The 15,430-nt window shown below is 31.7% G+C and overlaps 3 protein-coding genes across 3 annotated transcripts; 1 reads left to right on the forward strand and 2 right to left on the reverse strand.

Annotated features, from left to right (window-relative positions):
* Nucleotides 1-43: 43 nt before the first annotated feature.
* LOC137930384 (general odorant-binding protein 19d-like) lies at nt 44-3,923 on the reverse strand. The gene is made up of 5 exons (XM_068773629.1): nt 3,873-3,923; nt 1,944-2,111; nt 980-1,097; nt 813-898; nt 44-116 (listed from the first exon to the last, which is right to left on the reverse strand). The coding sequence occupies exons 1-5, from the start codon at nt 3,921-3,923 to the stop codon at nt 96-98; spliced, it is 444 nt and encodes a 147-aa protein (XP_068629730.1). The 3' UTR covers nt 44-95.
* Nucleotides 3,924-5,206: 1,283 nt separating this feature from the next.
* LOC137929602 (general odorant-binding protein 72-like) lies at nt 5,207-8,292 on the reverse strand. The gene is made up of 5 exons (XM_068772630.1): nt 8,236-8,292; nt 7,502-7,577; nt 5,966-6,054; nt 5,714-5,825; nt 5,207-5,295 (listed from the first exon to the last, which is right to left on the reverse strand). The coding sequence occupies exons 1-5, from the start codon at nt 8,290-8,292 to the stop codon at nt 5,207-5,209; spliced, it is 423 nt and encodes a 140-aa protein (XP_068628731.1).
* A 4,437-nt stretch (nt 8,293-12,729) lies between these two features.
* Nucleotides 12,730-15,430, forward strand: LOC137930816 (general odorant-binding protein 72-like). The gene is made up of 5 exons (XM_068774134.1): nt 12,730-12,784; nt 14,278-14,353; nt 14,457-14,545; nt 14,968-15,079; nt 15,342-15,430. The coding sequence occupies exons 1-5, from the start codon at nt 12,776-12,778 to the stop codon at nt 15,428-15,430; spliced, it is 375 nt and encodes a 124-aa protein (XP_068630235.1). The 5' UTR covers nt 12,730-12,775.

Here is a 15,430-nt window from a genome sequence, read left to right on the forward strand (position 1 = left end):
AATAAATTGTTTGCTCATGGGTTTAAATTATTTAATAAATTTACATGTTCTCATTTATTTAACCTCTAATTAAAGTTTGTAGTTCTTTTCTTAGTTTATTCTAGCTGGAATCCAAGCTGAAACAATATTGAACTATTAAAATGATTATTTATTATACATGAAATAGTTTTCCGTTAGGTGGGCCGAGCGAAAATTTTTTCACAATATGCATAAATGAAAAGAGAGGATTCGACATGTATGCCATGTATCGAATAGATAACTACTAAAACGAATTAGGATAAACAAAGAAACCAAATTTGGGTTAGGTTATTACTAGATGGATCGACGACAAAATCGCGGGAAGTAGCTGGGTACGGGCAGCACCAGACTGGTCATTGTGGCAATCTTAGGGGGAAGGCAGTACATTGTCATTAAATTTACGCCTAGCTAACGGAAATTTATCGTATTTTTTTTTAAATAAATTTTCATATGTTCGCACGGACTATAAGTATCATATAAATTATTTGGACCGTTTTATTAGGCCAATCTGATAAGTCATATGTACTGGCCATTACAAAGAACAGTTCCCAGATGTTTTAAACATACTCCTATGGATGGTAACGTCTCTAAAATTTAAATACATATATTTTTCAAACCAGTTTCAAGAAACTTGAAGCCAAACAACTAAGTCATTGACAACTTAGTTTCCGTGGATTACATATATATGGGAGAATTTTAAAGAACACTTTTGCAAATAAATGCACTTTTTTGCTGTGAATTGTAAACAAAGGATTTGCAAAAAAATATTAATTTTTGAACAATTGTGGAATTACCTTTGGAGCGTTTTCAGTGAGACATTTAGTGAGTTTTCCCGCTCTTTCACAACCTTTCTCTCCGTCACTAACGGTTTCTTCGTTTACTGTAATTATCATGTTTTGATTAAAATATTAAAGAAAAAAAAACTGTTGAATAGAAGAGTTAATTACAATTCAGCAATTACCCTCTTTGCACAGATCAAACAGTTTCTTAGAGTTTTCTAATTTGGTAGTATCGTCGGGGTGTTTTTCTTGTGATAGTTTGTATGCATTCTCTGCAACAAACATTCCTTTTTCATCCATCTGAAATATTTAGAATAGTTATTTGCGAAACCAGAAATTAAAATTCTCGTACCTAAAAATAATTTTCTTCAGTATTGTCTAACATTGCACACAAGTCCAATAAGTTATTTCGACATAATTCGCTTTACAAAACAGCTTGTGCTTTGTGTACAGGATCGGATGGCACGCGCCCAGGTCCAGTGTAGCAAATTTTTTGAGCCGTAAATTTGAAAGACTTGACTCCTAGCCTGCACTTAAATTAGGATTCATTTAGAAAATAAAGCATATTTTTTTCTGTGGTTTTAAATTGATTAAAAATACTTTCTAAATAGTAACAGCAAAGTGCTTTGAACTAATGGGCAAAAATTCCTAAATCTGACTTTGTGTTTCTTTTAGAGTTTTTTTAAGGAGTAAGATTAAAAGTAATTCTCATTTTATGGGAATCACTATTTCTGTCCGTAAGACGTCCCATGCTAACCAAAGACCTCATTCATAGATTTCTAATAGTTTAAATATGGGATGAAAAATATTATGTTCTTCTAACGAACAGAGATTTGAGTTTGTAGCTTGTCAGTATTAATACATAAACGGAACCAGTTTATTTTATTAAAAATGTTTTTATCTAATATTATTTCGCAAAGTTGCCAAAACTTGGTCTACTTACTAACAGATAATGGAATGCGAATTAAAAGTTCTCAAGTGTTGAGGGACATATGCTGATCATCATTTATGTAAGTTGTTCCTTACTGAATAAACAGGTAATGAAAACAAATTTAAGTTTCGTTTCCAACTGAATTTCAGTGTGCATCCTAAAGTAACAATAGTTTATCGTGCAAGATTTAAGACCATAAATCAGAGTATTCTTACCCAAGTAGTTCTTCTGTACACACACGCTAAAAGACACTTAGCGTCCATGCTGTCGGGTAATTGGTGTTTGTTGAGCATGTCTATTTCCTCTTTGGTAACCGGATGCTCTTTATGACATTCAAGGCTTTGTTCTAAGAAGTATGCTTTGACTTCAGCCTCGGTGCGAGCCTGTATTGGCAAATCTTATCAGTGTATGTACATCAATGTGCTAAAACATACTGTTTTTAATCGTAGTTATTACAATCAATCGGTATAAATATTTGATAATTTATCGTATACAAAAGGAAAAACTGATTATTATTTTAAAGAAAGGGAATTTGACGAATTTTTTTCTGTAATGTCTGTAATATATTAAAATTTAATGCTATCCAGGATTTCGAAAACAAAATAACCACATACATACACTAAGAAAAAAACAACAGGAAACGATATGATTATCTACAATCGTAATAATATGGTACCACGAAAATTTTAGACAATTTTTGATATACTTTCTGTTATTTAATCTTTTAAAACAACTTAATTAAATTAGTTGTTAAAAGGAGAGATGTGAGTTCTTTTTTTTTTAAAAAAAAACCGGTTTTGAATGTTCTTTACATTTATGCATTACATAAATAGGCGAATAGAATTTTTTATTAATTTAATAGATAAAAAAGCAACGCATTGATCAGATTTCGAGTAAAATAGCTATTCAATGCATATTTCAAATACTTATTGTAGATCTTGAGACTTCTACTGGTGTATTTGTATATTGTGGTATAGCTCAAGAGCTTGTTTGCTATTACATTATTACAGGAGAAATTCACAAACTAACACCAGGTGAATAACTTCCGGCTCTTGTTTTTTTATTTGTGTCTGTGTATTTTTATTTCTTCGATCGGATTTTGGAGAAAGCACGCTACAAAGAACCGTTAAAATTTTCTTTAAAATAGAAATTATTTCCTTTAGAACACCCAAAAAAAGCAACATGTTTTTATATTTTAGTTCTACTTTTTCGTAAGCGCCGTATAAGAAAAATTATAGTACATTATGGTCTTCATATATGTAGTTGTAAATAAATTGTTATATCGTCATTGATCATGATGTCATTTAGATCAATATGTAGGTTTAGTTTTGTAGCAACCAAATTACGCAAGCTCCGACTGACTATGCGCCATGTGCGAAGTCGACACATTTCCATAATCATTTTCTTTTCCTTATCTAGATAGAAGCGTTGTTGTAGTTTTTTTTTCGCCTTTTCTCCGAGCGTTAATACAGTGTACTAATATTAACTAGACAATAGCAACCGACTAAGTCTTGATTCGGCCTTCCTGGGCGCTCTTGAGGCCGAATGCTAAACAGATATTATTGATGAGCGGCAGCATAAGTCGAGGTCCCTTCGAAGGTGCCTTTGAGCCTAGTTACCACATTGAGCGTCCGCATAAGCTATCTGCAAGCGACGGCCTGCGAGCCTCTCTAGGAAGACCTGAAGCTTCTCTACCTTTAGAGGTTTTATATTAAGCGCTCTCTGCACCCTGCACCCTCGAACAGTGGAATCTGCAGATGACACTGGGGCAGCAGTGTAAGCATTTCGAATGCAACTGCCATGCGGTTTACTTTACATAACAGTGTTTCATTTTAGTTAGGATACATATCGTACTACTAAAGATTTATGTTGTTGATCAATGTTCCGTTGGCTTACAGTTTACAGGCTCCAAGTGGCAGACTGCATAAGGTGCTTCACCTAGACTTTGTTACAGTAACACGAGGGCTCTCTCGTTAGCCTCAGCGTTACATTATATATTTCCCTAGATTTGGTACTCCATAAGCCTATCTAAAGCATATCTAAATCCGATTATAAGGATACGAAAAGGTCGAACCTCGTACTGATGTAACCGAAACAATTACTATTATCGCATTATCGGCAGAATTACTTATTAAAAGTCTTACCAACGATACACCGATGACACAAGAACATAGCACAAATTGTAAAAACAACATGACGAATAAAACGTTAATGTTAATCTGTAGCTCAGTTTTAAGCAAGTCTTTTTATAAGCGTCCCGAAAATTTTGTTTATATAGCAATCATCATTATGACCGCTGAAATTTTTTAAACCGTTTATGATAAGTATCTTCTATAGTTCACGCTTTGTTTAATGATTTCGGAAATACTTAAATATCAATTAAGATTTTATCTGATGATGAATGATTATGATACGCCATTGAGAATAATATTGTTGGTTTCCTGGAGTTTCACAGTTGTTTAGTTTATGTACTAGTATAATTGGTAGGAGATATAGGGGAGGTATATATCAATGACGATGATAATTGATTCAATAGTTTGTGTACATACGGTCACATTAATGTGTTAGATCTCTATTGAATAAGATTGTAGACAAATTTATTTGCTGTCTTTGTAAGCCGTCATGAGTTGTGCCATCTAAGTCAGAAGATGGTGAGCGCATTACATTATTTCATTTTATAGAGATATATATAGACAGGGCCTTAAAAGATCAGTTTTAATTACTCATTGATGTCCTAAACCAAATAATGTTTCATTAATAATTGTCATTAATTACAGTGGATCGGCAAGTTGAAGTGAACAAACGGCCCTTAGAGTTTTAAGGTTTTGTAGTGAAAATTGCGGACTGACAAGCACAGCGAAGGATGTCCACCCACAAAGACAGACGACCTTGTTAAGGTCGTCAGAAAATGCTGGATGCTGGCCGGTTCCAACTGGTGTTATTGGAAATTTTTGGGAAGGCCTATGGTCAGCGGTTGAGTTCTAGGGCCTGTAATGCTCATGATGATAATATCGAGGATACATAGAATATGAAAGTCGATTGTTTATATCTACATTTGAAGTGGTCCATTTTTTATAATAATTGATAGTGTAGTATAATAAAATAATAGTTTTGCAAGTTATAAATCCATAAATTTACCGGCTACATAAATGTACAAGTACATCATTATGTTGCTTAGTTAGTTTTATTATTATTGTTTAGACAGATAAGGTTTATATATTGTGTTTTTGGAATCATGTACACAAAGTTTGTGCCGCCGGGTATTATAATCCGAACGAATATTTTAAATAAATATTATTATTTCAGCATGTAGTATTCTTTATTAATCATTATTTAATATTATCAGCCAGCTTTTTTAAATATACGGAACAAAACATAATTTCAAACCGTACAAAACACAAAATGAAGAGAATGTGAAAATATCATGTTATTTGACATTTAACAATAATGTGTTATACTTGTTTATGACTATTAAATATCACGGGAAAAAGAAAATTGACGGATTTTCTGCGTATATACATTTAGTCACGTGAAATGAGGCTTCGCAAACATCTTTGTAGGAATCCGCTGAAAGAACAAGAAAGGTATAAGTGGACTTATAGTATGTAAGTACAACATACGCCAATGTTATGTGTAATGGGTTCATGCAATAGTTGTAGTTTATAACATTATCTGCAGTTTATAATTAGTTGTTATACCGAAACCGCTGTAATATAGGAAAGTGCAGCGAGGTCTGAGCTGAGAAAAAGAGGTTCTAGTAGAGTAGGTAGAGTAGAGCTGTAAGCGTGGACGGAGGACTGACCGAGCTGAACGGCTTATACTCGCCTCGTCTCGTAGCACATACCTAAGGCGTGGTTTCGATACTATAATCTATAATTTTTTTTGTTCTCTTTAGATTTTAAAAGGTAATATTGGATTCTTTTGAAATTTTGCTTTCTTTCTCTCAAGGAATATTATTTGCTTAACTAAATATTTCTAAACTTACCAACTTTTCTACACGCAGTAATTGCAGCTTTTGCGGGTTCCTTGATTTCTTCAGGTAAAAGCATATCAGCTTGTTTGATAGCGGCTTCATAATTAAGTTTACCATTTTTCATCTGTTGATAATTAATAATATTTATTTGATTTCTTTGTCAAAATTTGAAATTCAAATCTATAACGAATTTATTTTTTTTGAAAGAAATGCATTTTCGTAATAATTTTATTCAACCTTTTGATCAAAACTTTTTCCAATTACCGTATTTGCCATTTTCATAATGCACGCAATATAGCACTTTACTTCTTTTTCTTCAATAAAAACTCCGTCATTAATAGGATCAATTTTCGCTGAAGAAAAAAGAAATGGAAACGTTAATTAAGTAAAGTTCTTTAAAGATAAAAATAAAACTAATTACTGTATATATTATTGATTAGGATTATAGCACATTTCCTTAAAGTTAAAAGGCTAAGAATTTATGTAGGCTGCTTAGATGAAAAAAGAAAATTAAGTGAAATAACTACAGTCTCTATCTGCAAGTACGTATAAATATACACTCTGTTCTCATTATTAATTATGGAATTTTCCGACATAAAGATAAGCCAACATTAAATTTTTAGTAAATATACATCATTCTACGATTTCAACCTATGACTCTAGATAACGAGTTTTACGTTGGTGAGGCACTGTTTTGAATTATATAAGAAATCATCCCCATTAAACAGGATTGGCAAGTTGAAGTGACAATGGGCATTCCACATTGCGCGCTGAACAGATGGTCATCATGGCCTTAAGTTTTAGAATAGTAGACCAGAGACGGACAAGCACAGCGTAGGATGTCAACCCAAAATATAGGCAAACGACTTTTTTGTTGAAAGAATCTGGATCTTTGAGAGAGGCCTGTGTCCAGCTGTGGACATCCTTTGGCTAAAATTATGTTGATGATAAAGATTTGGAAGATATGCCATATCAATAAGAAAATCCGTATACGTTCTTTGGAATGTCTTTCTAAGAGGAAACTCATGTTTCAATGTATGGATATTATAATTAATGACTTTTCAACTTCAACTTTTAGTTTTGTCTTTTTTCGGGTAGTACTTCTGTAATGATAGAATTTTTGGTATGAATCTCTGTCAATAACCAATTAGAACTATCAATTTTTATCGCTATTTACACTGTTGTGTAAGTATAGATGTAAAATTAATGTGTAGTAAGACCAGACTTCATTGAGTTTTTGTATGAGTAATGTATACGTTTTTACAATAGTATCCCAGAAAATATCAACAAAGCTGCCATTGCTACATTAAGAAAAATTAAAAAACCTTTGCTTGCTAATAGTTACTACATTGGAAACGACTTCATACAAGATTGTACATTCCGGTTGAAGTATGCGCCTCCGGGCTATTTCAATGTAATGTTATCAATATGTTGTATAATTAAAGAAAATTCTCAAGTCCGCGGCATTTCATTTAAACAGATCAACGACAGATGTAATCTATCGCCGGTTAAATAAAATAGTTTCGAATTTGAATGTTTATATTTTATTTGCTTTTAAAACGTTGAGAGCTGTTGAAATAATTAAATTCCATTTTTTGTTAGCTGCACTTTTGTTATATTTTTCAATCACCTTTTTTCCTTGATTTATTGGAGTAAAAAGTTGTATTTAATTTTGTGTTTACATTTTTTATATAATTACTTCAAACAATTAATTTATCTTTTAAGATACGTATGTCGGCGACAATGATTTCTTTCTTTACTCTAAGAGAAAAAGCAATTATTTCTAAAATATGCACTCACCATCTTCCACGTTGTTTTTTGGTTGGCATGTCTTCCTCATCATTTTACCTGTTGATTTTATTTGTTTCATTGTCATCTGTAAATAATATTAATTTTAAAAAGAAAACATACCAAAACGAAGTAATGACTATATTAGATATCTTAAAGTTACTATTTAACTTCCCGTCACTATGAATTCAACATAAAAAATCCAATTATTGTTAGTAGACCTTTAATGTTTCTAACGAGTTCTTTTATCATTACTATATGAAAAAGGTGAATAGTTATTTATGAACGATGGTACTAAAAAATCGAAATATTAAGGAAGTAAATAATTGAATATTATATTTTTTATACATCGTTTTATACTGGCAACTTAAATATTTTTTTTTAAATCTACTGCGTTATTGACTTATTTTAATAATGTATCGTTCAATTAGGAGAATTAATCGTAAAATTTACAAAAAAATGTGACACAATACATAATAGTTTATCAACTATTGGGTATCTGCACACATTACTTTTTATTGACAAAAAAAATTAAGTATACATTGATAGAACTGTGATTTCTCGCCTTCGGATGTATCATATCTTTTTTGTCTTGTTTATTTACATAGTTATTATTACAGACAATTTTTGCAATAAATGAAATTATTAGGGCTCTTTTATGTTTCCCCGTAAACATTCTCGCGGCTTTTAGTATCTACTGCACCTATATTAGACATAGAAAACTTCACGTTAATAAATCAACTTACTGCCTCGCATATCGTTAGAAGTACTAAAAATTTAGCTATCGATATCAAAACGAACATGGCCTGCGGGTATCTGAGGAATGTAGATTGGAATTGCGTGCTATATATATGAATCTAATTAAAGACTATGTAACATTTAACCTGAGTTCAATAACAGTGACCATTAAAATAGGAAACGGGACATTTTTTTTATTTTAAAGTGCGACATTGCCCAGCGGATTGGTTTGTTGAAATGACAGCGGGCAGGCCATAGAGAGAGAAGCACAAATAGCACTTGAGCCATAACGTTCTGGAATGGAGGCCGGCAAACGTAGCATAGGATATACACAAGGTGGACCGACGATCCTGTTAATATCGACGGAATATCAGTATATTGGGAATCTATAAGGAAGATCACGTCCAATAGTAAATCCTATAGCTAAAATAATGATAATATGTAAACAGTAAAGTATACTACACATGATATAATTTCTCCGAGGACTATTAAAAGAATCAAAATCTCTGTCTTTGACAAACGCTGTTGATTGTTGACAGACATAAAGATTGCCTAAATATTTTTACGGCAACTTAGATAATTATGTCTTGTTTTTTTTTTCATCGGATTGGGAGGTCGCTTAGGCGGGTGTTCGTAACTTTGTGTAATGACTAGATGCAATGACACATTAGTGGACAGCTCTACTTGGCTGTCATTTGAAACGAAAATACATATTCTACAGTTTAATGGAGTATTCTTCAAATTTAATAAATCCTTGATTGATATAACTTGTGATTAAGACTCATTCAAATCCTGTTCATTATTTTATCAAGAATTTTAAAAAAATAGTTAAAATGATAGAAGGACTGATAAAATTCAGTTTTTTGTCATTGATTTATTTTTAATATCTTTGAATAATTTTAAAAGATTTGTAAGAAAATTTATAGGTGGAAATTGATCTTTACGTTCTCAGATGCAATCTTTGAAATAACTTTACATTTTAATTTGTATTCATTAGCATCAAATTTTATTTTTTTGTTTAATTTTTAATTATTTCATTTTAATTATTATTTAATTTTATTAGTAAATACTTCAATGAATAACAGTTGACATAATCTAGTATTTTATACACTAGCTGCCCACTCCTGCTGCGTGTAGTTAATGAACGGACTTTAACCACCTTTGCGAGATAATTTTATAAAATCTTTCTAAGCTGACCTTTACTTGGCAATTAAATATTTATACTAAATTTTAAGGCTCTATACTTTACGATTCCATGGATAACGTCATGAGTGAGTACTGCTTATATCTTACACGTATACATATTAAGTGAGTGTAAATATTTGTTAATTTTTGTCTGTTTCCCAAATGTTTTAAAATAAAAGATAATGAAAATAAAATAATTTAAAAGCAGTTCGTTCTCAATGGTGGCAAAAATGGTGGACACCCTTTCGATTGTCACTTACTTGTAATTGGCTGATGATTTTTAATTAACGTCTATGTTAATTACACTCTCATCATTTTAATCCAGGCAATTGTAATATAATAAAAATTCTCACAATAATTTTTAAAACTATGATACATATTTGAGAAATTAGTTGTTTAATTTACGCTTTTTTTCTATTATTTTCAAATTATCCACGTACGTCGAAAGTATACGATTTTATTGCATTAGTGTTTCACTATTTTACCCCATAGACGCAATAGGCCATTTTCGCCATTACAGCCCTTAGGCATAAGTCACTGGTCCCTCTAATGATTTTTAGGGGAGACATATACCATGATTGCCATGCTTGGTAGGTGGACTGGCGATGATAATATTGTATAAAGGTACGCAGAGGACGCTGCTGTCCATCCTTTGGAAAATTGCTTCTGAGCAGTGAGAACTCTTTATAACTAATGCACAAAGTATCGATTATATAAGATTGTATCTCGAGAATCGAACCTGCGACGCAAGTCTCAGCCCTCAAGCTGAGCAACCACTGCTCAATATACAATAGCCTATAAAAAGCAGATATTAGTGAAGTAAAAAAATGGCGGACATATGATAAATACGAGTCGTTTACGGAAGTCGTTAAACTGTTTTTTTTTACCGATATGTCTATTGCCCTGTTCGCATTTACAGATTTCGCGGATTTGAGGGGTGCAGATGGCGCATAATCTAAACCTCATTTTTGGTTCCAAAGTCCTTTTGGGAGCCTAGCCACGGGCCGCTAACACTACATTATTACAGCTTGTTTTGCTGTGTTGTTATTTTGTTGTATTTATTTATCGTTTACTTTTCCTTTTTTCGCCTGTACTACATATTTTATTATACTTAAAAAACCATTAACGTTCAGATCGTTTTTTTGCGATGGACAGAAGACATTAGTTCTCCACATTAGTAACCACTTCAGACACGTTTTCAAGATGTGATTGCTAGATTAGATAACTGTTCTATGGCATATTCCACTGGGGCAACGCTGCAAATATTGAGATAATATTGTAAATTAAGAAAGAGCAGTGCGGGCTATTTACTGCATGGGAACTTGAGATTCTTTGCGGAAATTTTCTAATAAAGCTGGTATTCTTACGGTCGCTTAACAATATTAGTTTTAAATTAACAATAATATAATACTAAACAATATTATTATAATATAATAATATATTATATAATACTTAACAATATTATATTGTTAACTGATTATAATAATGTTTTGTTTATCCATAAAAGCATTCAAAATTATTTATAAAACAGTGACAGAGACGGTATTAACACAATAAATAAAAATGAGCTAATTCCTCTTAAATAAATTTATTATGGCACAAGGTATACGTATGTATGTACAATAAAATTCTACAAATTATTTTATATCCGCCATTAGCGAAATTTAAAATATATATTAAAACAATTTATTGAAAAAAGTTTATTGTTTACCAAGAATACTACATTCATGTAAATATGTGGAATTAAATGTTGTTGGTGATCCCTCAGGACTTATGATGTCAAGTACTCATTGTAAAAATTTATTTAAAAAAGAGTAACTGTTGAGTTTCGGGCCGACTCTTCTCACCAGAACTCTTCTGATCCAGTGGTAGCTCCCTGTAGGATTCACATTATTGACATTTTATGTTAATTCATAATTCGAAAGTGCTGGTGACTGCCATTTTGAATATAGAATATTTTGATTTGATTTCATAACATTGCATTCAAATTTCGAAAATATTCTAATGTCTAAAACTTTTCAGAACTCAGCATCAAACCGCTACTGTCATCTTTCGTCCTAGATCGCATTTACATGTACTGGTTATTTTGGCAACAATAATGTTTATTGAATATTTTTAATAGAGAATTTTCATATAATGACATACTAAAGGACAAGACTAGGGAACAATGGCTTTGGGTAAATAGCCCACGAAATGAACTAAGAAGCTATTTATTCTGCGTAAATATGCAAGAAATGGCACTAAGACGAGTACTCAATCTTTTTTACAAATGCTCTCAATGCTCTTTATTAACAGGCATGTTTGCCTTATCGCTTCGAGTGTAATTAAAATTTTCTGAATTGTATAAGTCATATAAATTTGAAGGCATATTCATAATCATAATATCTGTAATAATAAAAGAGAAGCGTAGTAAAAAAGAGACTTAGTCCTTATGAGCAGGCTATTTGTGGTTTAGCATAGCTTTTAACGGAATTTCATCGACTAAAATTAATTCAAGGTAAATGTAATCGCATGATAACACACTTGCACAAATACGCAATGAGACTTTATGGCACAGTTGACATTGAGCCGTGATCAGCATGATCTTCCTCTATCTTTCGAAACTAACTACTGCATACTACACATTACATTTATTGCATTCGACATAGTCTCCTGTCGAAAAGGCAAATGATATATTTGACGTAGAATATCCACACAGTTTTTTAAATTGGCTTGGTTGGAAGCGGCTTGCATCCAGTGTTTTCAGCCGATCGATTGATTTAACAAGATCGTCTGACCACTTTGAGTGTAGATATCGTGCGACAGCTCTTGATCTCCACAGAATCTTAAAGTCCTTGCGCTATGGGGTCGGACCGCCACTACTTCAACTAACCAATTCGCTTGCCCATCTTGGTTACTTTTGTTCGTCTACGTTTTTCCTCATTTCTGTATGTAGAGCAATCAACAAGATCGAATCAGAATGGTTCTTTGTGTAAATGTGAATTTACTAATGAGGAATGTAGAAAGGAAAATAGAGATATTGCTGTGATCTACGAAAATTAGCTGTTACAAATAGATGTCGATTATGTTTTTACTACAGAATTAAGCACAGTAGTTGTCTTTAATATTATTTTAGGTATGAAAATATTTTAGCAAGGTCATTATATTGTGTATAACTAGCAATGAATAGACGATAATATATATGCCTATGGCATTAATCTTTAATTACTAAAAATGGTTTAACGCAGGTATTTATTTATAAAATACAATGACATGTTCAAGAAAAATATAATAAACTTAATTACAAAGCAATAATAATGCAAGTCGACGTGATATTTCCATAGGAAGTAACAGATTCGATGAAGGCTGCCGTGACCAATTGTGATGTTGTCGGTGAGCACTCTGTCCTTGTCCATTCTTTATTTAGACAGAAAATTTCAAATCAGGTTTATGAAATTTGAACGATATTTAGCTCGATTATTTATCTCGTGTTTCGTATTTAATTTTTTTTTCTATACACTAAGTAGATGATTGAACATGTAAATATTAATAGAAAGTAACTAGAAACTTTTTTGATTTTTGCAGGATAATTAATCTAATTTTGTTTACTATAATTTAAATGTTAATAAATTAATTACATTATGAAAAATGATATAAATAGAAAAGCATTTGCAAACACCCACCTGGGTGATCGTGATCACGGGAAGTCGCTAGATGCGGGCAGTGGAAGACTGGTCATGGTGGCGATTTTTGGGGGAAGCCTATGCCTTGCAGTGAGCGTCATTTTCTGACACGATGATGCAATTACTGATACTACGTGGTGTTACATTATTACATTATAAGACATTGAAGTTTAAATTCTAAATCCTTCAAGTTTCCCTGTTGAGAATTATCTGCTGATTTAAAAAACTAACCAGAGTGTCTAGAGACAATTTTACAACTTACCTTTGCTACTCCGTTTCTTTTGTTATGATTAAAAAAAATGGTTTATACGATAGTATAGTTTATAGATAGTTTGTACGATGTGATGACTCTGTCAAAAATTGGAACATGTAAACACAGCGCTAAACTCTTTAGAAACCGTTCATTAAATAATCTTAGCTGCTTATTTAGTTAAATAGGAGGCGGGGCTTAAATTTTTTTTGACTGGAGCATACATTTGTGTTACTTAGCTTGCACATTCTTTTTTTGGACTCACATCGATGTAACGTTTCTTGTTTAATTTTTGCTTCTTGGAATTAAAAAGAGCCATTAAATTTTAAAGAAATGTTTAAGATAGCTTTATATTTTTTGATTATCGCAGCAAACACTTGTTTAATTTTTGGAGTAAGTTTTATTTTTGGTAAAGTTATAATTATAAATATCTTAAATTGTATAAAAGTTCTGGATAATCTATCAATTTATTACTACTTTACATTCTAAGTTAGTTTGTTGCAAATTTGCATTTATTGGGATTTACAAATCGACAAAAAAGTAAGAATAATGTGTAACAAAACCCTGGTTATTCGCAGTGCATCTCATTGAATGTGGGTGAGGTACCCGTACAAGCACACAAGATTATTTTTTAATTGAAATATTATCATTACGTTTTGTACCAAGTTACAAAAAGCCGAGATATTTTATCATTATTACTTCAGCCACAGAACGCCCGTTTCTAGACATGGGCCTCCCTCATAGATTGCCAATAAAACCGGTTGGAAGAGGCCAGCATCTAGTGTCTTCCAATGACCTTCACAATTTCGTCTGTCCGCGTCATCAGCGTATCTCCTGTACTGCGTTTGTCATTGCGCAGTCAATTTACTTGATAATTGTTTAGGAATGTATGTATATATTTTATATTGATGAATCTTATTATAACCGACCTAAGGAGCTTACGGTAATTTCAGATGTCGAGAGAACAACTTAAGAAGACCTTGACAGTGATGAGGAAACAGTGTATGCCTAAACATGGTGTTACAAATGGTATTTAATGAAAATAAAATATTCCCTAAATCAAACTGATAAGAGTTGTCTAACTATTGAGTTATCTGCAATTTTAGATAAAGCTAAACACTTTATTTTCCAGAGGAAGTTGGTAACATTGAAAAAGGAGTATTTATTGAAAAACATAACGTTATGTGCTATGTAGCATGCATTTATAAAACTACTCACGTGGTAAGCCTAAACTTTCCATAATTTTATTTTTTACTTGTGTATTCTAATATTGTAATGATAGATTTTATTGTTTATATATCTTATATTTCATTTTATCCTTGATATAACTTGATGAACAGATGAACACATAGCATATGTTTATCCACCCAAACTCATAAAAAGATTAAATAAATATTAATCAGAGATTACAGCGGTCGATATCGACTCCTTGTGGCTGAAATTGATTTAAAAGCTGATTTTGGGACAATTAATCTATTTCCATAAAAAAAGATTTTTAAAGTAATTTGGCTGTGTGAAGCTCAGGTTCATTTTGTAAAAGGGCCTTCTAGCCTGCATACTAAGATTACACCTTTATTCGGCAAAAGTAAATAACGAGTGTAATATAATAAATTTTTGTATACTTACTGTATTTAATTTCTCAGGTTAAGAATGATCGTCTTAATAAGGATATGATTTTAAAGCAAATAGATATATTATATCCTCAAGATCTAAAAGATTCGGTTAAGAAGAATGTAGCTATTTGCGTTGATATTCGTAAGTACATATAAAATTACTATTAGTACCAAGTTTTTCGCTAATTACAACTAACAAAATGTGAAGTTGTTAATGTTAGCAATAATTACGTAATAAAATAAGTGAAAATAGTGACTACAATACAATCAATGTTTTTTGAACTTTTAGTGAGAACTGGAACAACTTATTGAATTTTATTTGAAATTATTTTTAAACTAATAAAAAACATAATATACAAAATATATAGTTTTTTAGCGTGCATAATCTAACATTTTTTTTTCAGAGAACAATTATGAGGATCCATGTGAAGATATATTCTCTGCTGCGAAATGTTTGTATGAAGCCGATCCGCCAAACTTCATATTTCCGTAA

Source organism: Battus philenor, unplaced genomic scaffold (assembly GCF_028537555.1).
Source record: "Battus philenor isolate CCGP_79_NKW_IND1 unplaced genomic scaffold, ilBatPhil1.0.hap1 SCAF_11, whole genome shotgun sequence".
NCBI lineage: Eukaryota > Metazoa > Arthropoda > Insecta > Lepidoptera > Papilionidae > Battus > Battus philenor.

Coding starts and splice junctions, on each gene's coding strand:
- LOC137930816 (XM_068774134.1), top strand. Junction 14,354..14,456: donor TAAACATGGTGTTACAAATG/GTATTTAATGAA, acceptor TTTATTTTCCAG/AGGAAGTTGGTAACATTGAA. Junction 14,546..14,967: donor TTTATAAAACTACTCACGTG/GTAAGCCTAAAC, acceptor TTAATTTCTCAG/GTTAAGAATGATCGTCTTAA.
- LOC137930384 (XM_068773629.1), bottom strand. CDS start 3,923: ATGTTGTTTTTACAATTTGTGCTATGTTCTTGTGTCATCGGTGTATCG. Junction 1,098..1,943: donor TGTACAGAAGAACTACTTGG/GTAAGAATACTC, acceptor TAAATATTTCAG/ATGGATGAAAAAGGAATGTT. Junction 899..979: donor GTTTGATCTGTGCAAAGAGG/GTAATTGCTGAA, acceptor TGATAATTACAG/TAAACGAAGAAACCGTTAGT.
- LOC137929602 (XM_068772630.1), bottom strand. CDS start 8,292: ATGTTCGTTTTGATATCGATAGCTAAATTTTTAGTACTTCTAACGATA. Junction 7,578..8,235: donor TTCTAACGATATGCGAGGCA/GTAAGTTGATTT, acceptor TATTATTTACAG/ATGACAATGAAACAAATAAA. Junction 5,296..5,713: donor TACTGCGTGTAGAAAAGTTG/GTAAGTTTAGAA, acceptor TTGTTCTTTCAG/CGGATTCCTACAAAGATGTT.